Genomic DNA, 22,325 nt, shown 5'->3' on the forward strand with positions numbered 1-22,325 from the left:
GGGCCCCGAGCCAAAACGTCAACTGTCCATTTCCCTCCATAGATTATATCTGACACGCTGGGAGACCCAGGCGCTTTATGTGTTACCACAACTACATGTCCCTTTTTCCCAAGATTCACCTTGACCTCCCTCTTTCAGTCAACACCACTTGTCCCACTTCACCTGTCACGATGCGAGTGGACTTCAGGACCCGGGGGAGCCGGGGTGCTCAGGACCCACCGCCCGCGGCTACTGCTGAATACGCAGTGTTTCTGTTCCGTTGACGGATGCGGTAAATAATTTAAAATTAATGGGTCAATAATTCTCATATCGTGTTTACTTTACTCTCCGCACATTTATATTTACACTGACTTACTCCTGTCACCGGTCCCAGGACATGACCCGTTTACAGACCAGGAGTGGAACCGGAGCAGATTCTCAGCCACTCGTTTTTATATATAATCCACAAGAATGGATAAAGTTTCTCCGTGAATTTATTCCCAGCGAAGGTGTGGAGATGGGACTTGGTTTCCGCGTTGTAAAATGAAACTGCCCCGGACTCATAATTGAGATAAACTCCCACCCTCCCGGGGATGGGACCGGCAGGGAGACGGGACACAAGGGAGGTGTAAACATTCATCGCATCTTTAAACCGCCCGATGGTCCAGAATTTGGTCTCCGGACTCCTTGTGACCCCTCCCTTCCTCTTCACAGACTCTGCGGCAACTCCCAGTTCCCAGCACCGACTCCCCATCACCTCCACCTCCCAGTAATGTCTCCCCGACGTGAATCCCTCCGATCCCAGCACAGAAGGCCAGGCTGTGAACCTCTTCCCAGTGTCAGGGAGATCTTTCAGGGTCCCGGTCAAGCTCACACTCTTCCGATCCTCAGACACCTCGAGCGCCGGATGCGCCGTTTCCACATCCAGGGTAACAGAGACTGGGGGGAGAAGCAGAGAATTAGAGAGTCCCCGGGGATCGGGGTGGGAGAAGACTCAGTATTAAGAAGGGGTGGAGCAACAACTGGATCCAGATGAGGATGGGGTGAGTAAACACTGGAGGCATTTAAAGAGGAGGTAAGGCAGAATTCATCCGTGCCGACCAACTCACTTTAATGAACTAGTTCCATTTGCTTGCATTTGCCTTTAAACCTTTCCCAACCACCTACCTGTCCAGATGTCTTTTAAATCATTGTAACTGTATAAACCTCTCCGGTTCTCTTCGTCGGTCTCCTGAGCCCACTCACTCACACTCAGTGAGTCTTAATTGGAGTCGGACAATTGAAGGAAACCAGTGACTAAGGGGTCACCGGTTGGAACTTTCGAGTGCCCACAAGGGTGGGTTGAGCATCGACCCAGCACAATGATAAAAGGCTATCACGTTGAGTTATTAGGGCAACCTTGTGGAGTCTACCTATGTGTTAACCCTTGCTTGGGTGGTAGTTTCCTTTGAAGATGGCACCCCTGTGATAAACTACTATTGGTGAAAATTCGCAAGTGGATTTGGAATGACGACGGTTAAAACCTACGGTGATTGTTATCCTGTTTTACCACCGTGGAACCTGCGGAATACAACATAAATGCCTTCTCTCGACTTTCACCTTGGATTACAAATATCTCTCTCACATCATTGAATCTGTGGATGATCTGAACTTTCATAGCTTACCATCTCACGAATTTAAGCCTGGTGCCCTCCTTCTCTGCGAGCTCAATAGTTTGGGAGATACATTTATGCATATGTATACTCATAACACTGTTAACTTTTGATTATTCTTGTTTAAGTTGCTATATTAAGTAGATACTAATAACGATAGTGGTTTTAACATCAAAACCAGACTCCAGGTGTGGTCTATTGCTGCTGGTTCATTTTAAATTGTTACAGGTACGTAACAAAATTGAGGCCTGTGTCCGGGGTATGAACAAATTTGGGGCATTATTGATTGATCAAATACAAATTTGATCAGGGAGATCCTTTTTGATTTGTTTGCGAGGGAAAATCAGCAGCAATGGATGTTGATAAGTTTCCGGCAGCGCACAGATGCAGAGGGTAATAGCCGAGTATTATGTATCCGAGAACGGGGTTCAAGTGGAAGAGTTGGAATTGTTTCCACAGGGTAAACCTGCTGAGCGTGAGCTCCGGCATCAGATGTAAAAATTAGAGATGGATGCTGAAGACAGGTGAAGACAGCAACAGTTCAAGGTTGAGTTACGAGCAAAACAACACGAGGCCGAGGAAGCAGGCAAACAGAGGGTAGAGGCAGAAAAACAGAGGGAGGAAGCAGAAAGACAGAGGTGGTTTGAGCTGGAAAAGTTAGAGAGATTGCAGCAAGGAGGTCTAGTGCCAATCGGGAGGTTAACTTGGTACCTCCGTTTGACAAAGCAGAAATTGATAAATACTTCTTACATTTTGAAAAGGTGGCTCAGAGTCAAAAGTGACCGAAAATAAGTTGGCCTATTTTGTTACAAAGTGTATTTAAGCCCAACAAGCTTATCCGGTCCTATCACTTAAAGATGCAGCTAAAGATGTGGTGCTATCACTTGAAGATGTGGTGAAACGGGCAGTGCCTAAAGCTACAAGTTGGTTCTGGAAGCTTATAAACAAAGGTTTAGAAATTTGAAGAAGACTATGAACCAGATTTATGTGGAATTTGCTAATGAGAAGCATGTGTATTTTGATCGTTGGTGCACATCTAAGAATGTAAACAATGATTTTAACGGCTTGAAATAGTTGGTTTTGATTAAAGAATTCAAAAAGTGTGATCCTAATGACATAAAGGTATAGATGAAAAGGATGCTGCCACTTCGCAGGAGTCTGCTAAATCAGCAAATGAGTTTGCTTTAACCCACAAGGTTAAGTTTTCCCCGAGTAAAAGTTTCCAAGAGAGTAGCATGGATAATCGGGGTAAACTAGAAATTAAATCTGGGACTAGTGATAAAAGTAAGGATGAAGGGAAACAAGTGAAGGAGAAATATTCTGGTTTTACTTGTTACTATTGTAAGAAAGCTGGTCATGTTATGGCTAATTGTTCCATCCTGAAGAAGAAGAAGGAAAAGGAGGCAGTCCCAAATGCTTGTATTCAGCAGGTTGAAACACCTATAAACCCATCGGGTTCTGCACATTCTGATGAGGCTCAGTTAAGGACTGAGAAGTCTGACCGAGTTAAGAAAGGATCCGATCATTTTATGTCAGATGGGTTTGTGTCAGTAATTGAAGGGTCAACCCCGGTACCAGTGAAAATCCTTCGAGATACTGGAGATTCCCAGTCACTTATGTTAGATAGTGTCCTAAAGTTTGGTGATGAGACTAACAACGGGGAGGTAAATTTTATTAAAGGCAGTGGGGGCAGCTTGGAGTCTGTGCCATTGCGCAAGGTAATTTTCGAGTCAGGATTGGTTTTGGGACCTGTTAAGTTATGACTATGCCCCAGTTTACCAGTGGAAGATGTTACTTTGCTGTTAGAGGATGACCTAGCAGATGGTAAAGTTGTTCCTGCAGTGCAGCGGACAACTAAGCCCATCCCTGATGACCCGCAGATGGATCCTAACATTTACCCTTCCAGCGCAGTAACTCGAAGTATGGTTAAGAAGTCAGCTAAGGCAGATAGTTCTGTGCAGCATGATCCTGCTACCCGTGATAGCCAAAATTGGGATTCAGGTTGTGATGACTTGTTAAGAACATTTTTGGCTTCATTGCTTCACCAGGATTCAGATATTAAGTCTGATGAGAAAGGATTATCTTTGTCTAGGATGGAGTTTGTAGAACAAAATCGAGATCCTGAGATTGAAGCTTTAAAAGAAACAGCTCTCTCAGATGATGAGATTTAAAAAAGTGCCATTAGGATACCATCTCAAGGATGGGGTAATGATGAGGAAGTGAAAACCACCTATGTACCTGTGAATGAAGAATGAGAAATTGTTCACCAAGTTGTAGTTCTTAAAGTCTATAGGACTGAAATTTCAACTTTAGCTCACAGTATGCCTTTAGGTGGACACTTTGTGGTGAATTAAAATGTAAACAGGATTAGGAAAGAATTTTACTTGCTTAATCTGGGGGAAGATGTTGTGACCTTTTGCAGAACCTGTCACATTTGTCAAGTTGTGGGTAAAGCTAATGAGGCCATCCCAATGGCCCCACTTCGAACTGTACCTGTATTGGGTGAACCTTTTTCCAAAGTTATTGTAGATTGTGTTCCATTGCCAAAGATAACAGCTGGCCATCAGTATCTGTTAACCATTATGTGCACTGTATCCAGATTCCCAGAGGCGATCCCTCTCAGAAACATTAAAGCTAAAACTTTGGTGAAGGCACTCACCAAGTTTTTTTTTAATTTTTTCATTTTGCTTAACGAAATTCAATCTGATCAAGGCAGTAATTTTACATCAGGATTATTCCAGCAGGTAGTCTGTGAGCTAAACAAATTACATTGTCTGCTTACCATCCAGGATCGCAAGGAGCTTCAGAAAGATTTCATTCTACCCTCAAAACAATGATTACGGCATACTGTGCTGAGAATGGAAAGGGCTGGGATGAGGGGGTACATTTGCTCCTATTTGCCGTAAGAGAGTCGGTGCAGGAATCGCTGGGTTTTAGTCCAGTTGAACTCATATTTGGTCACAGAGTGAGGGAACCTTTGACCATGCTGAGGGAACAGTGGACTGATGAAAAAGTGCATGATAGCTTGTTAAGCCAGGTTGTGGAGTTCAAAAAATATATTACAGCAAGTCTGTAGCCTCGCAAGATAAAACCTACAGTATTCTCAAAACAAAAAGAAATCTTGGTATGATAAGCGAGCTCGAGAAAGGACATATCACGTGGGAGACAAAGTACTGGTGTTATTTCCAATGCTGACAAATCCGCTCCAAGCAAAGTTTAGCAGACCGTATGAAATCATCTCTAAAATTGATTCTTTGAATTTTGTTATTAAAACACCCGATTGAAGAAAACTCACACAGGTGGTATATGTAAATATGATAAAGTGTTATTTTGACCCGGAGACGCCATCTGTGAGCATTGTTGTAGGAACATGTGAAACTAGAGGGCCTGAGAATAGGATTACTGACTCGTCTGATAATTTTAACAAACTGAACATAGTCTCAGTGAAGCTTATGAACTCAGTTATTTTGGAAATCATTGGTAACGAATTGGTCCATTTGCAGCCAAAGCAACGACAACAACTAAAAGAATTAATTCTAAAGTATGAAGATTTGTTTCCCAATGTACCCAAACAAATTTTGGCCACTGTTCATGATGTAGTTGTTGATCAAGCTGACCCAATTAAGCAGCACCCCTATCGCATGAACATAGAAAAGAGTAAATTGGCTGAGCAAGGTATTGAATATATGCTGGAAAATGGTATTACCAGGCTGTCAACATCAGATTGGGCATCACCCAGTGTTATTGTGCCCAAACCTGACGGTAGCGTTAAATTTTGTACTGATTATAGGAAGGTAAATGCAGTAACAAAGACAGAAGCTTACCCTATCCCTAGGGTGGATGATTTAATTGATAAGGTTGGAAAAGCTAAATTACTTACCAAGATTGATCTGTTAAAAGGGTGTTGGTGTGTTCCATTGATGGAGAGAGGCAGAGAAATCTCTGTGTTTGTGACACCTTCTGGATTGTATGAATATAACGTTTTCCGTTTGGACTGAAAATGCTCCAGGAACCTTCCAAGGAATAACTAGTTCTGTAATTCGAGGGTTAGAAAGCACATATGCCTATATTGATGACTTAGTCATAAGCAGTGGCACTTGGGAAGGACATACCTCAGCAGTAGAAAAGCTGTTTGATAGGCTTTCCAAGGCCAACCTTACAGTCAACTTAGCTAAGAGTGAATTTGGCCATGCCACTGTGACCTATCTCGCCTATGTAGTTGGTCAAAGCAATCTGGCTCCTGTTCAGGCAAAAGTCCAAGGAATTGCTGAGGTTCCTGTTCCAACGGCTAAGAAGGCTCTTAGAAGGTTTTTGGGCATGGTTGTATATTACCGTAAGTTTTGTAAGAACTTTGCTGATATCGCTCTTCCCCTAATTAATCTTCTACGGAAGGGTGAGAAGTTTGTTTGGACTGAGCCTTGTCAGGAGGCATTTGATCGATTAAAAGCTATTCTATATCATCAACCTGAGCTCCGACCACCTGATTTTACAAAGTCATTCTCTATAGCTGTGGATGCCAGTGATGAAGCTACCGGGGCAGTGTTATTACTAAAAGATAATGGTGAAGTTGAACGTCCTGTAGATTGCTTTTCGAGGAAATTTAATGAAAATCAAAGGATTATTCCACTTTAGAGAAAGAGTTGTTGTCACTCATTGTGGCTTTACTTCATTTTGATATCCATATTTGTCCTGAGCAGAAACCACTTGTGGTTTACACTGCTCGTAATTTGTTAGTGGTTCTGAGTAAGGTAAAGGACAAAAACAGAAGGTTCTTAAACTGGAGTCTGATTTTACAGGAATATGATATGGTAATAAAGAATGTGAAAGGCACAGGCAATATCATTGCAGATTGTCTGTCGAGATACTAAGCTAAGTTCAAGAAAAAACTGGTATTTATATACGCTTCTACAATGTGTTACATGATAATCACATATATATTATATAACCATATAACAATTATAGCACGGAAACAGGCCATCTAGGCACTTCTAGTCCGTGTCGAACGCTTACTCTCACGTGGTCCCACTGACCCGCACGCAGCCCATATCCCTCCATTCCTTTCCTGTCCATATACCTATCCAATTTTACTTTAAATGACAATATAGAACCTGCCTCTACCACTTCTACTGGAAGCTCGTTCCACACAGCTACCACTCTCTGAGTAAAGAAATTCACCCTCCTGTTACCCTTAAACTTTTGCCCCCTAACTCTCAACTCATGTCTTTTTGTTTGAATCTCCCCTACTCTCAATGGAAAAAGCCTGTCTACCTATCCCACTCATAATTTTAAATACCTCTATCAAGTCCCCCTCAACCTTCTACGCTCCAAAGAATAAAGACCTAACTTGTTCAACTTTTCCCTGTAACTTAGGTGTTGAAACCCAGGTAACATTCTAGTAAATCTTCTCTGTACTCTCTCTATTTTGTTGGCATTTTTCCTATAATTCGGTGACCAGAACTGTACACAATACTTCAAATTCAGCCTTACCAATGCCTTGAACAATTTTAACATTACATCCCAACTCCTATACTCAATGCTCTGATTTATAAAGGACAGCATACCAAAAGCTTTCTTTACCACCCTATCCACATGAGATTCCATCTTCAGGGAACTATGCACCATTATTCCTAGATCACTCTGTTTTACTGCATTCTTTAATGCCCTACCATTTACCATGTATGTCCTATTTGGATTATTCCTACCAAAATGTAGCACCTCGCACTTATCAGCAGATGACTCCATCTGCCATCGTTCAGCCCACTCTTCTAACTGGCCTAAATCTCTCCGAGAGAGACAGAGGGGCGGAACTATTTGATTCTGCAGATTGTTTTGATTTAAGCAAGAACACTCACTCACATAAAGTCAGTCGCAGTTGGAGTCGGACAATGGAAGGAAGCCAGTGACTAAAGGGTCACTGTTTGGAACTTCTGAGTTCCCACAAGGGTGGGTTGAACATCGACCCAGCACATCGATAACTGGCTATCACGTTGAGTGGTTGGGGCAATCTTGTGGAGTCTACCTGTGTGTTAACCCTTGCCTGGGTGGTAGTTCCCTTTGATGACTGTGCCCCTGTGATAAGCTACTATTGGTGATAATTCGTAAGTGGTTTTGGAATGATAAGGGATAAAACCTACGGCGATTGTTATTCTGTTTTACCACCATGGAACCTGTGGAATACGACATAAATGCCTTCTCTCGACTTTCACCTTGGATTACAAATATCTCTCTCACATCATTTAATCCGTGGATGCATTGAACTTTCATACCTTACCATCACAATATTTTAAGCCTGGTGCCTCCCACCTTCCTTTTCCCGAGCTCAGTGGTTTGTGAGTTACATTGACGCATATGTATACTCATAACACTGTTAACTTTAGATTATTCTTGTTTAATTTCCTACATTAAGTAGATACTAATAAAGATAGTGGTTTTTAAGATTCAACGTGGCACTAGACAAGGTGGTCTGTTGAGCCCTTTGCTTTTTGATCTGGCCTTGGAAACTTTAGCCATTGCTTTTCAAGAATCTAATGATATCACTGGTATTTTGAGGAGAGACACTGTTCATAGTCTCGTTCATTGTATGCTGATGATTTGTTGCTATATATTTCTAATGTTAAAACTTCATTACCCCATGTGATTTCTTTACTCTCCTGTTTTAGCCAGTTTTCAGGTTATAAATTAAACCTACATAAAAGTGAACTTTTCCCTTTCAACAATTTGATACCAATAAATTCTAACTTTCCTTTTAAAATTGTAAGAAACCAATTTACCTATTTAGGCGTAACAATCACTAAAGATTATAAGTTTCGATTTAAAGAAAATTTTCTTACTCTATTGAATCATGTAAAAAGTATACTAACAAATTGGTCGCCTCTTTCGTTATTGTTAATTGGTTAAATTAACTCTATCAAAATTAATATTTTACCTAAATTTATAACTCTTTTTCTGGCATTGCCGGTTTTCATTCTTAAATCCTTTTTTGGTTCTCTTGACTCTATTATATCTTCTTATATATGGAAGAATAAGCGTTCTAGATTAAATAATTCATCTTCAACAAGATAAAAAGAATGGAGGATTAGCCTTACCAAACTTTAGACTTTATTATTGGGCAGTTAATATAAGAAATCTTACATTTTGGTTATATTTTATAAATTGTGAGGATTGCCCGATGTGGGCTTTTTTTAGAAGCTAATTCTGTTAATAAATTCTCTATTATTTCTCTTCTTGGATCCTCAATTCCTTTGTCTTTGAGTAAGTTAACTGATAATCTAGTAGTTAAACACACTCTGAGAATTTGGATACAATTCTGAAAATATTTTGGCTTATTGAGATTTTCTCTTTCAAGTACCATTTTTTCTAATTATTTTTTTAAACCCTCTATGATTGATGTGGCTTTTAAAGAAAGGGATAGACTAGGTATTAAATGCTTTCAGGACTTGTTTGTAGAGAGAAGTCTTTTTCCGTTTGAACAATTGTCAACTAAATACAGTTTACCCAAAACGCATTTTTTTCGATATCTACAAATAAGAGATTTTTTTAGTCTCAAATAAGTACATTTCTTAAAAGTCCTGTTAAGAATCTACTAGATATAGTCTTTAATCTGAAACCTTTTTATAATGGATCAGTATCTAATATTTTTAATATGCTGTTAGGAATGAGAAGTGTTCCTTTAGATAAAATTAAAAATCTTTGGGAACAAGATTTACCGACTTCAATTTCTGTGGAAACTTGGAATCAAATTTTTAAATTGGTCAACACTTCATTGTTATGCGCCCGTCACTCTCTCCTTCAATTTAAAGTGGTCCACAGGGCCCATCTAAATAAAGATAAGTTGTTTTGTTTTTTATTTAGATATATCTCCATATTGTGATAAATGTAATAATGAACTTCACTCATTCATATGCTTTAGACATGTCTGACTCTTGGAAAATATTGGAAAGAAATATTTCGAACCTTTTCGATTTCGAAAGAAGTAAATTTCAAGCCTAATCCTTTGACTCCTTTATTTGGTATTGTTGGAGGAAAGGATATTATTTTAGATATTATTTTGGATATTATTTTGGAGCCATCTGATCTGCACATACAAAATGCTGGTGGAACACAGCAGGCCAGGCAGCATCTATAGAGATAAGCACTGTCGTCGTTTCGAGCCTAGACCCTTCGTCAGGACTTTGTTAGTCCTGACGAAGGGTCTCGGCTTGAAACGTCAAGAGTGCGTCTCCCAATAGCCTGGCTTGCTGTGTTCCACCAGCATTGTGTGTGTGTTTTTTGAATTTCCGGCATCTGCAGATTTCCTTGTGTTTGTTATGCACATTTTGGCTTTTGTCTCTTATGGCCAGAAGGATACTTTTGCTTAAATGAAAAGATGAGGCCCCTTCTAATCATGCCCAATGGTTATGTGATATGATGTCATGTTTAAATTTAGAGAAGATTCGATGTTCAAACTTTGAATCTAATCAAGACTTTCAAATATTGTGGAGACCTTTTCTGAATTATTTTTAAAACTTTTGATTTGCTGTTAAAGCACAGATGATGACTAACATCCTTTTTTAATTTTTTTTCTACTAATCAGCTTCGGTCTTGGTAGGGGGTTAGATTTTTTATATAATAAAATTATTATTTTTCAATGTTACAAACTAATTGACTGAACAAATATAGGGTAAAGAGTCTTTATATGCGATTTAGTTTAATGTTTTGACGTGTATATATTTTTCCTGTACTCTGTTTTCGTATATATATAAATTAATAAAAATATTGGAAAGTTAACAACAGTGAGATCATGCATCCAACAGGGGGCAGAGCTGAGTCAATCAGACTACGGTCACAGACAGATCAGACCGTGAGTGTGGCATGAAGGACTGTTGTATTTTTCTAACAAACCCTGTCACCACCGTAATACCAGATTTTATCCCCTTTAAGGTCATTAATGGAATATTAATTCCAGAGCTACCACGTCAGGATTCAAACTCGTGCATTGGCTTGTTTGTCCAGTGCAAATGAGATCAGGATGCAATGATTCACCTAATAGACCAGCGAATTGCTTGGATTTTCCCCTGGTTTGGTGTGTTCAAGGGTCTAACCTCTCCAGCTGACCATGTGGCAGCGATGCGTCCCAGCAGGTGAGGTTGGTGCTGGAAAGAATCTGTGTCTTACCTCGCTTAATGCCGTCAAACGTTTCTCCCAATGCAATGTCGAACAAATAGTGGTGAGAGAATTTTTCAACCAGTAGGGCACCGTCTGTCACTGACAATGTCTGGTCTTCATCACAAAACCTGTAAATATTATACAGCTAGTTATAAACTGAACATCAGAAATATTTGATCTATTTTACAAAACCATGTAGAGTTTCAGTAAAGACCATGTCCTACCTCCTCTTCCGACGAGCTTCCTCCTGAAATAAATCAAACACAGATTTCAGTTGACTGAGACTGACCATCGGCATCTGAACAACAGGAATCTGAGCCAAGTTATTACAAGCTGCTGAAAATTCCCACTTAACTCTCTCCCACTAAAACGAATGGAGAAAGAGGAGAACCACGGGAGAAACTACAAGGAATGTTTATGAAAATTATACCGTAACTGAGAGGATGGAACTTACAGGAGAGACTGGACAGGTTGTGCATTTTTATCTGGATACTATGTCAGAGAGGATCAGTTGGAGGAATTTAACATTCCAAATGGATTTGATGGGATGTGAGTGGAGAAATTATTTCTGCTTGTGTGAGACCAAAATTCAAAGATAAAACATCAGTTGGTTGTTAATAAATCCCACAACAAATGTGGTGAAGAGAACATCAGAAACACACTCACAGCCTGTGACTGTAACTGGGTGTTACTCCGAGTCTCAGGGGATATTATACGTGGGAATCACAGAAACGATCACCAGCTCAGTGCTCTGATCAGAGTAACTCATTCCTGAGAAGGTTGCAGACTGTCCTGTGATGTACAGATGTTGTGGGAGGCTGGTTTGGGACAACAACAATCCTGAACAGTCAGGATGTCCACATGGTGGAAATCAGTTTCCAACTACAGTATTTGTGATAAAATACATCATTTTGTGACTGGGCACTTTTACAGAAACAAACTGAAATCTCTCACCATGAGGAATGTGATATTTTCTTGTTGACTCATCCGTTCCTGTAACTTTGAGACTTCCTCCTGAATAGAATTTAAATTCCCTTGAATTTCTCGAAGATTTTTTTCCATTGGATTCAGAATCCTCTCCTCTTCTTCTCTGAGATCTCGGAGTGCACGCTGCTCTTTCTCAGTGAGAATCTGGTGCAGTTCAGCAAACTGGGATGTGATGTGGGACTGAAGGCTGTGTGACTGTTCCTGTCAAATGAAAGGAGAGGCTAGTTTACTATTTGAGCCTACTTTTTGTATTTCCTTCTGACATGGATGGTAACCATTCAGCCCATTAAAGTCTCTGTTGGTTCTCAGAACAATCCCCTCTATCACATTGCCCCATGACTCCCTAAAACGTTTTCACTGTCTCTGACCCCCTAATTCCGACCTGAATCATAGACCACCCAACTTCACAAGGTTAATTACAGTAGCCAATTTACCGTTCAACCATGCAATGTCGGCTAAAGGAAGGTACTGGTTACGGGGAGAACATACAAACTCCACGCAGACAGCTCCAGGGGTCAGAATCGGTTCCAGGTTACTGGAGCTGCGATACTCCGCTATTCTGCATTGAATGGAACAAAACTACACAGCGAATTTGTAAATTCTGCTCAGGAGCCTCACCCGAACTCCAGAAATCTTCTCTTTCTGTTGTTGCTCCATTTCCTCGAAGTCCGATTTCTTTTTCGTGAGAGAGTCTAAGGAAGATTTAACCCGACCCTGGGAATCAGAGAGTGAAGACATTAGACCAAAATATGCAACTAAGTAAACAGCTGATCAAAACCTGGTTAGTTTTACCTTGTAGGTTTCAACGGCTTGTTTAATCGGCATGAAGTTGTGAGACTTGTGTTCCCGCGCATCTCGACAGATCAGGCAGATCAGTGTCTTGTCCGTCTCACAAAACAGCTTCAGTTCTTCCTCATGTTCCTCGCAGTGAAGTTTACTTTCCTTCTCGTTCGGATTCAGGTTTAGTTTTCGAGCTTTCTCAGACAGATTTGCTAAGGCCCGATTGACCTTGAGGGTGCGGTCTGCAAACTCCTCTCTACATTCCGGGCAGGAGATTCTCTCCCCACTTTCCCAACACCGTGTGATACAGGAGCGGCAGAAGCTGTGCCCACACTCCAGTGACACCGGATCGGTGAAGAAATCCTGGCAGATGGGACAAATTGCCTCTTCGGTTAAGCTCTCGACCTGTCCTTTCGAAGCCATGTTAACTCCCGGTACTTCCCGGTTCAAGGTCCATTCACCTTCGGGGAGCTGCTGAACGTCTGCAGTACCGCGGCTGTCCACTAGGGGCGCTGCAGTCTCGGGAATGAATGTTCCTTTTCAGCGAAGCAGGAATCGTGTTCATTTCCACAGCAGCGATCAGAAACACATTAAACAAGTCTAACATAGATAAAGCCGGAGAGGAGAGCTTGGTTCAGTCTACGGCAGAACTGAAGGGGCAAGTCCTGAAAAGAGAGATATAAGGGACTGTAAATGCAAGAGTCTGGAAGGAACTAAGCGGTTCAGACAGCATTTGTGGAGAAAAACAGACAGAAGGTATTCCGGGTTGAGACAGTCCAGGTGAAGGTTCTCAAACTGAATTGTCCATTTCTCTGCACAGAAACTGCCACACCGTCGGTGTTCCTCCAAATGTTCCCTTTTTTTAGCTCGAGGACTGAAGATAGTTAAACTGAGGTGTGAAAGCGGTGGTTAATGTAAATTTATAGCAACTATTAAATCAGTTAATGGTATAGGACACGGGATGTGGAGAGAATCTGCTGTGAGGAGACTTATGCTGTGCCGATGACAAAGATATGTCTGCAGGAATCACCACAGAACTGGACATTGTCCGTTAGAATCTTTCCCAGGGTCTCGCACTTTAGATCTTAAAGCCATTTCTGTACTTATTTCTTCGAAATTCATAGTATACTCTTAAAGATAAGTCCAAAAGTGTAACAAGAATCTTCTGGTGTAGGTAAAAATAAATTAAATAAGGGTGATCATAGGTTAAAAAAGTAAAGGTTATGGAGCAAATCTAAAACAGTGCTCACTCCATGAGCGTCTCCTGGTGACCCCCCACTACGTTTCTTGTGGCATTTATTAGCAGCCAACTGATGTTTTAACTTTGACTTTTGATCTCTGCCCAAGCAGAAATATTTTCTCCACACTCACTCCATCAAATCCATTCAGAATCTTAAATTTTTCCACCTTACCCTCACTGACATAAAAACACAAAACCTGTCCAGTCTCTCCAGTAAGTTCCATCCTCTCAGTTATAGTATAAATTTCATAAACACTCCTTGTGCGAACCTCATGGTTCAGTGTCCCTCTTTCATGCCTTATGAAAACAGGTTGAGTGAACTCGGCCTTTTGAAGATGAGCGGCATCGATCGTGTGGATGGTCAGAGGCTCTTTCCTAGGGCTGAAATGAATGGCTGCCACAGAAGGGCACAGGTTCAAGGTGCTTGGGAGTAGGTACAGAGCAGATGTCAGGGGTAGAATTTTTTACGCAGAGGGTGGTGAATGCATGGAATGGGCTGCTGGCAACGGTGGGGGAGGCAAATTTGATAGGGTCGTCTAAGAGACTTTTGGATAGATACATGAAGCTTAAAAAAATAGAGGGCTAAGGGTAACCCTAGTAATTTCTAAGGTAGGGACATGTTCAGTAGAATTTTGTGGGCCGAAGGGCCTGTATTGTGCTGTAGGTTTTCTATGTTTCTTTCACCATGTGTGTCAGTGGGAGTAATTGGGAATTTTCAACAGTTTGTAATAACTTGTCTCAGATTCCTGCTGTTCGGATGCCGACAGTCAGTCTCAGTCAGTTGAGATCTGTGTTTGATTTATTTCAGGAGGAAGCTCATCGGAAGAGGAGGTAGGACATGGTCTTTACTGGTACTCTGTATGGTTTTGTAAAATAGTTCAAACATTGCTGATGCTCAGTTTATAACCAGCTGTATAATATTTACAGGAGCAGTGATGATACCCAGACATTGTCAGTGACAGATGGTGCCCTACTGGCTGAAAAATTCAATCACCCCTATTTGCGGATAGCGTCGGAAAAAGTGTTTGACGGCATTAAACAAGGTAAAACATACAGTTTCATTTGTCCTTGTTTATGAGACACAATTTCAACGGTTCAAATTTAATGTCAGAGAAATGCATAGAGTATACATCCTGAAGTGCTTTTTCTTTGCAACCATCTACAAAAACAGAGAAGTGCCCCAAAGAATGAACGACAGTTAAATGTTAGAACCCCTAAGCTCCCCAATGCTCCCCTCACTCCCGCGTATAAGCGGCAGCAAACAGTAATCCCACTCCCCCCACCGGCAAAAATAAAGCGCACCCGCTACCAGCACTCTAGTGTGAGCTAAGCGATAGCAAAGACACAGACTTGCAGTTACCCCAAAGACTACATTGTTCACCCGATAGTTCGACACACTGCAGGCTCTCTCTCTCCTAATAAGGGAGAAAGAGGTGACTCCAATTTTCCAGCCATCTGGAGAGAGAACAAACAACTTGTTGGTTTACGATGTTAAAAGTTTTTCCCGAGCTCTGTGCCTGGACATCACAAAGATCCCTGTCCCCAGGGTCCCAGCAGATATTTCGACTCCTCCAACGACACACGGATCTCTTGTGGGGACACCTACCCTTGATTCGCCCATCTCCAGTTGCTTGGGAACCTAGACTTCTGAAAACGTGCCGATATCGTGGGACAAGACTTCAGCATGCCGAATAGCGGCCGATTGTGGAACCCCAAGAGCGGGCCCCATCTCGCAAAGAACCGTAGTCAGCGTGTAACTCCAGGTCAGGGTCTTCAAAAGAACCCTGAAAGGGAAAAATAAAGATATTAAAAATGGAGTTGCCGTTGGGAGCCGTCACGACTTCGCTCTGCCTCCTTGATATAATTAGACACAAAGTTTGGCTGTAATAATAGGGCTGAAGAGGAATTAGAGACAATAAGACATAGGAGCAGAATTATCTATTTGGCCCATCTTTGAACCTCCTTTGAACCCGTTCCAATGCCATCACATCTTTTCTCAGATCAGGAGCCCAAAACTGTTCACAATACTCAAGGTGAAACCTCACCAGTACCTTATAAAGCCTCAGCATCACATCCTTGCTCCTGTATCTTAGACCTCTTGAAATGAATTCTAACATGGCATTTGCCTTTCTCACCACTGACTCAACCTGCAAGTTAACCTTCATGGTGTTCTGCACAAGTCCTTCTGATTCTCAGATTTTTGGATTTTCTTCCCATTTAGAAAATAGTCTGCATATTTATTTTTACCACCAAAGTGCATGACTATGCATTTTCCAACGTGGTATTTCATTTGCTCCTTTCTTGCCCATTCTCGTAATCTGTCGAAAGTTCTTCTGCAGCCTACCTATTTTTTCAACACTACCTTCCCTCCACCAATCTTATATATTTTATTTAAAATTTTAAAGAAGGAATACAAGGACTCAATTAATACATATTGGAAAAAAAATTAGTTTAAATACATTAATAAGTCCAAGAAAAAAAAGAACCCCTATCCCAACACCATCTCCCTGCATCTGAAAAAAAGGAGAGAGAAAAAAAACATAAAAGACAGCGGAAAGAAAGGAGAGAAAATAAAGAAAAAGAAGAGTCGGCGTCCAGCTGTCAGGAGTCAGTTTAAAATACAATTAAAGAAACTAGCTTATAATAAGGGATATATTATTTTAAAAAAAAAATTAAATAAATAGATTAAACAATCTGGGCATTTAAGTAATCCAAATATGGTTGCCAAATCTCAATGAACATAGTGTATCCATTCCTAAGGGTATAAGTAATCTTCTCAAGGGGTGTCTACAACTTTGCATTTCTTAACGATCAATATGTACAACGGAATAAGATTTCCATGTTACCGCTATGCGTTTCCTGGCCACTGATAGCACAATTTTAATAAATTTGGATCTTTTTTCTGGGGAGGTTAACTTCCAAAACTGCTAAGTTCCCCAGAAGAATGAATTCTGGGTCTAGAGGGAAATCCATCCCCAGAATCTTTCCCAGTACCTCCCCCAGATCTGTCCAAAAAGACCTCAGTTTGGTACACAGCCAGGTGGAATGCACAAAGGTACCAACATCTATGCCACACCTGAAACACTGCCCAGATGCCCAAATTACAATGTCCAAATCCGACTCCCATGTCCCTCGATCTGTATATACCAAGCTTTGGGCATTGATCCCGGATTAAAGAATACATATCAGAAATAAATTTAGTTGTATTCCCCTTTTGAATTAGAATCTCCATGTCTGAGCACCTTGGTAGGGCCGGTGATGGACCCAAACAGTCCCTCAAAAAAGATCATAATTGGAGATAGCAGCAGAATGTGTTATTAGATAAATTATATTTATGTTTAAATCCTTCAAGAGACATAAATTGCTTCTGCTGATTATAACAATCTCCAATGTGCCTGATACCATGTTGATAACAGGTGACTAGAAATTTACTACCCAGAGTCATGGGTGTTAATCTGTTCAGAGATAGAGGCATCTTTGAGGATATTCCTTTTTTTAGACCCATAAATTGTTTAATTTTTCCCAGGTATAAATTACATGTCTCAGTAGAGGATTGTTAGTTTTCTTTTTAATTAATTTGGAGTCCCATTTATATATAATTTCTTCTGCCATCTCTTCTCCTACCATATGTAAGAGAATTGTAACCCAAGAAGGAATAGTCGTCTCACCAAAAAAAGAAGCAATAAATCGTGCTTGTGCAGCTAAATAATATTTTTTAAAATCTGGTAATTTTAACCCTCCCAATTAATAGTCCCAGGTCAATTTTTCCATGGAGATTCTAGATGTTTTACCCGACCATAAAAATAGGCGAATATGTCCATTGAGAATCTTAAAAAAAAATTTGGGTAATGGGATAGGTAAAGACTGAAAAAAATACTGAAGTCTTGGCATTAGCCTCATTTTTATACAGTTTACCCTGCCCATCAGTGTAACAGGAAGGGTTATCCACCTATGTTAAGTCCTCCTTGACATTCTGCAGCAAGGGGAGATAATTAAGTTTATAAAAGTCATCCAAATAACGATTAAACTTAATCACCAGATATTTCATGTTGAATTTAACCCATCTAAGCTGAGTGCCATGTTGATATTGGGCATAGTCTCCTCTACCTAAAGGTAAAATTTCACTCTTATTCCAATTTATTTTATATCCCAAGATTATACTATAATTGTCCAGCAAGGCCCTATGTGTTTAAACCCTTTATGTGTTTAAAGTCTGGATCCCGTCTAACACCCTCAGCCAATGGCTCTATTGTCAGAACAAATAGAGCTGGAGACAGTGGGCAACCTTGTCTACTAGCTCTATTTAGAGAGAAAACTGGTGAAATCTCCCCATTCATAATTATTTTGGCCTTAGACTGATGGTAAAGTGCTCTTACCCAATTTATGAATATTTGGCCGAGACCAAATTTTTCCATTGTTTTAAATAAAAAATCCCATTCAAGTCTATCAAAGGCCTTTTCAGCATCTAAAGCCACTGCTACAGTTGGGTCCACCTTTGTCTTAGCTAAATGTAATATAGTCAATAGTCTGCCAATATTATCAGACTAATATCGAGCTAATCTATTAGCCAGTGCCTTTGCTATAATTTTATAGTCCGCATTTAAAAGTGAGATACGTCTTTCAGATGCTGGTTTTAGCAGATCCTTATCCTTTTTTTAATATATTTTTATTCTCTTTTTTTAAGATAATTACATAGAGTGAATAGTATGGTATCAGCCCTTCCCTCCTCCCTTTAACCATTCCCCCCTTAATATCCCCATCTGAAAAAAAAGAAAAAAGGAAAAGAAAGAAGAAAGAAAGAAAGATTGCCTGGATGTCAGAAGATCTCCACATGCTCCATGGAGTTTAAAATAACTTTAATATATATATTTATTTCTTTCCCCAAATAGCTAATAACTTTATCTTCAAAGGGCCTATATACTTAATCCTATCTTCTGTAAATAAGGATGCCAAATTTTCAGAAATATATCATGTCCATTTCTTAAATTATAAGTAATTTTTTCAAGTGGAATGCAGCTAAAAATTTCATTATTCCAACGGTCCATAGTTAAATATGAATCTGATTTCCAAGTAACTGCAATAGCCTTTTTGGCTACTGCCAATGCACTTTCTATAAATTTTTGCTGGTATTTGTTCAATTTAAGTTTTGGGTTTATCCCTTCAATATCACCTAGTAAAAATAATGTTGGATTATGTGGAAGTTGTATTCCAATGATTTGTTCCAATAAAACTCTTAAATTTATCCAAGAAGGTTGAATTTTAAAACAAGACCAAGTAGAATGTAAAAAAGTACCAATTTCTTGATTACATTGAAAACATTGATTAGATAAATTTGGGTTTAATCTATTTATTTTTTGTGGTGTAATATATAATTGATGTAAAAAATTATATTGAACTAATCTAAGTCGGACATTTATTGTATTTGTCATACTGTCAAAACATAGTCTTGACCAACTTGTTTCACCAATTTTAATATTCAAATCAGTTTCCCATTTTTGTCTTGACTTATGAATTCCTTGTTTAATTGTCTGTTTTTGAATCAAATTGTACGAACAAGAAGTAATTTTTTTAATTTTTCCTTTTTGAATTAAAATTTCTATTTCATTAGGCTTTGGCATTAACATTGTTTGACCCAGTTTATCTCTTAAGTAAGCCCTTAATTGGAAATAACAGAAAAGAGTGCTATTTGATATTTATCTTTTAATTGATCAAACAACATCAATTTACCTCCTTCAAAACAGTCACCTATATATCTAATCCCATTTTGAACCCAGTTATATAAAAGTTGGTTATCCATTGTAAAAGGAATGAGTCTATTTTGAATTAGAGATCTCTTTGCTTACAAAGATTTCTTTATCTCATCATCAACATTATCTTATCATTATCATTATCCATAAATCAATCAAATGTTTTAGTATAAGAGATACTTTCTTTTCCCGTATCCATCTGGATTCTCATTTATATATAAAATCTTCTGGTATATCATCTCGTATCTTATCTAACTCTATTCCAATCCATGCTGGTTTATCTTCATCAAAAAAATTATATCAATCAGAATCACAAAATACGGTTGCTGAGATCACAAATAACTCTTCCAAAATTGAATTCAGAAGATCAGAAAGGATTAGATATGCCTTTTACATTAAAAGAGGTTGAAGAAGCTCTTGGATCACTTCAGAGTAATAAAACTCCAGGAGAAGATAGCTTTCCGCCTGAATTTTATATAAAAAAAACTAAAGATTTATTAATCCCTCCCTCTATGGAGTTAATATATCAAGTGGAAAGATCACATAAACTTACAGAATCTTTTTCGACAGCGATTTTAACAGTATTCCCAAAAAATGATAGAGATCCTTTAAAACCAACATAATATAGGCCTATCTCTTTGTTGAATACAGTTTATAAAATAATAGCAAAAATTTTATCTAATAGATTATCTAAATATCTACCAAAATTAATACATATGGATCAAACAGGCTTTATTAAAAATAGACAATCAGCAGACAATGTAACCCGATTGCTTAGCATAATTCATCTGGCACAAAAGAGGGAGGAAATGACTGTGGCAGTTGCTTTGAATGCAGAAAAAGCTCCTGACAGATTGAAATGGGACTTTTTATTTAAGGTATTGGAAAAATATGGGTTAGGAAAATCTTATATAAACTGGATTAAAGCCTTAAATACTAATCCCAAAGCAAAAATAGTGACAAATGGCTAAATTTCAACATCATTCCAGTTAACAAGGTCAACTAGACAAGGCTGTCCATTATCACCTGCCCTATTTGTACTGGCGATAGAACCATTAGCTGAATTAATTAGAACTGATTCAGATATTACGGGCTTTAGAGTTAATTGGGAGGAATATAAGATAAATCTATTTGCTGATGATGTTCTGATTTATCTAACAAACCCATTGCATTTGTTACATAAATTATCTTTTAGATTGGAAGAATATGGGAAAATATCAGGGTATAAAGTAAATTGGGATAAAAGCAAAATTTTACCCCTTACTAAAGGAGATTATAGTCAATGTCGATTAGTACCTCAATTTAGATGGCCGATAAATGGTATAAGATATTTAGGTATAAGAATTGATAACAACATAAAAATTTATATAAATTTAATTATTTGCCATTATTGAAAAAAATTCAAGAAGATAAATGGATGATGTTACCAATAACATTAGTAGGCAGAGTTAATGCTGTAAAAATGAATATATTTCCTAGATTACAGTATTTATTTCAAACATTACCAATACAACTACCGCAGAAGTTTTTCAAGAGCTGAATAAATGTGTGAGGATGTTTCTTTGGAAAGGTAAGATGTCAAGAATATCATTGGAAAAATTGACATGTAAATTTGACCTAGGAGGGTTACAACTCACAAATTTGAAGAATTATTATAAAGCAAATCAACTTAGATTCATTGCATCTTTTTCTGATGAAGATAAACCGGCATGGATTAGAATAAAATATAGAACATAGAACAGTACAGCACAGTACAGGCCCTTCAGCCCACAATGTCGTGCCGACCCTCAAACCCTGCCTACCATATAACCCCCCACCTTAAATTCCTCCATATACCTGTCTAGTAGTCTCTTAAACTTCACTAGTGAATCTGCTTCCACCACTGACTCAGGCAGTGCATTCCACACAGCAACCACTCTCTGAATGAAAAACCTTCCTCTAATATCCCCCTTGAACTTCCCTCCCCTTACCTTAAAGCCATGTCCCCTTGTAATGAGCAGTGGTGCCCTGGGGAAGAGACACTGGCTGTCCACTCTGTCTATTCCTCTTAATATCTTGTACACCTCTATCACGTCTCCTCTCATCCTCCTTCTCTCCAAAGAGTAAAGCCCTAGCTCCCTTAATCTCTGATCATAATCCATACTCTCTAAACCAGGCAGCATCCTGGTAGATCTCCTCTGTACCCTTTCCAATGCTTCCACATCCTTCCTATAGTGAGGTGACCAGAACTGGACACAGTACTCCAAGTGTGGCCTGACTAGAGTTTTATAGAGCTGAATCATTACATCGCGTCTCTTAAACTCTTTCCCTCGACTTATGAAAGTTATTAGTTATATTAGATATTAGAGATATATTAGATTAGAAAGTTTATTAGAGTTAGATAAGATAGGAGAAAATATACCAGAAGATTTTATATATAAATGGGAATCCAGATGGATACGGGAAAAGAACGAATCTCTTATCCTTCTTAAGAACCAACGTAATAATTGCTGTTGAAAAGGATTCTGGTAGAGTATGGGTCTCCTCAGCCTGATCACAACCCTTATAAAAAGGGGCATTAATTGATCCTTAAATTCTCTATAAAATTCAGGGGGGAAACCATCATCTCTTGGTGTTTTATTAGCCTGTAGTAAGCCTAGGGCTCTTCCAATTTCATACCTAGAAAAAGGGGCATTCAATTCTTCCTGATCTTGTTGACTCAATTTGGAAAGTTGTAAATTAGACAAAAAATCATTAATTTTCAGGGAGTCACCCACTGATTCTGATTTATATAGTTCCAAATAGAACTGCTTAAAA

At 39.2% G+C, this 22,325-nt stretch overlaps 1 protein-coding gene across 1 annotated transcript; it reads right to left on the minus strand.

Annotated features, from left to right (window-relative positions):
• Positions 1 to 309: 309 nt before the first annotated feature.
• LOC132394717 (zinc-binding protein A33-like) lies at positions 310 to 15,497 on the minus strand. The gene is made up of 7 exons (XM_059971101.1): positions 15,389 to 15,497; positions 12,555 to 13,207; positions 12,381 to 12,476; positions 11,730 to 11,963; positions 11,000 to 11,022; positions 10,785 to 10,903; positions 310 to 918 (listed from the first exon to the last, which is right to left on the minus strand). Exons 2-7 carry the CDS (start codon positions 12,963 to 12,965, stop codon positions 386 to 388), a joined length of 1,416 nt encoding a protein of 471 aa, XP_059827084.1. The 5' UTR covers positions 12,966 to 13,207; positions 15,389 to 15,497; the 3' UTR covers positions 310 to 385.
• Positions 15,498 to 22,325: the final 6,828 nt, after the last annotated feature.

Source organism: Hypanus sabinus, chromosome 5, assembly GCF_030144855.1.
Source record: "Hypanus sabinus isolate sHypSab1 chromosome 5, sHypSab1.hap1, whole genome shotgun sequence".
NCBI classification, from domain to species: Eukaryota; Metazoa; Chordata; class Chondrichthyes; order Myliobatiformes; family Dasyatidae; genus Hypanus; species Hypanus sabinus.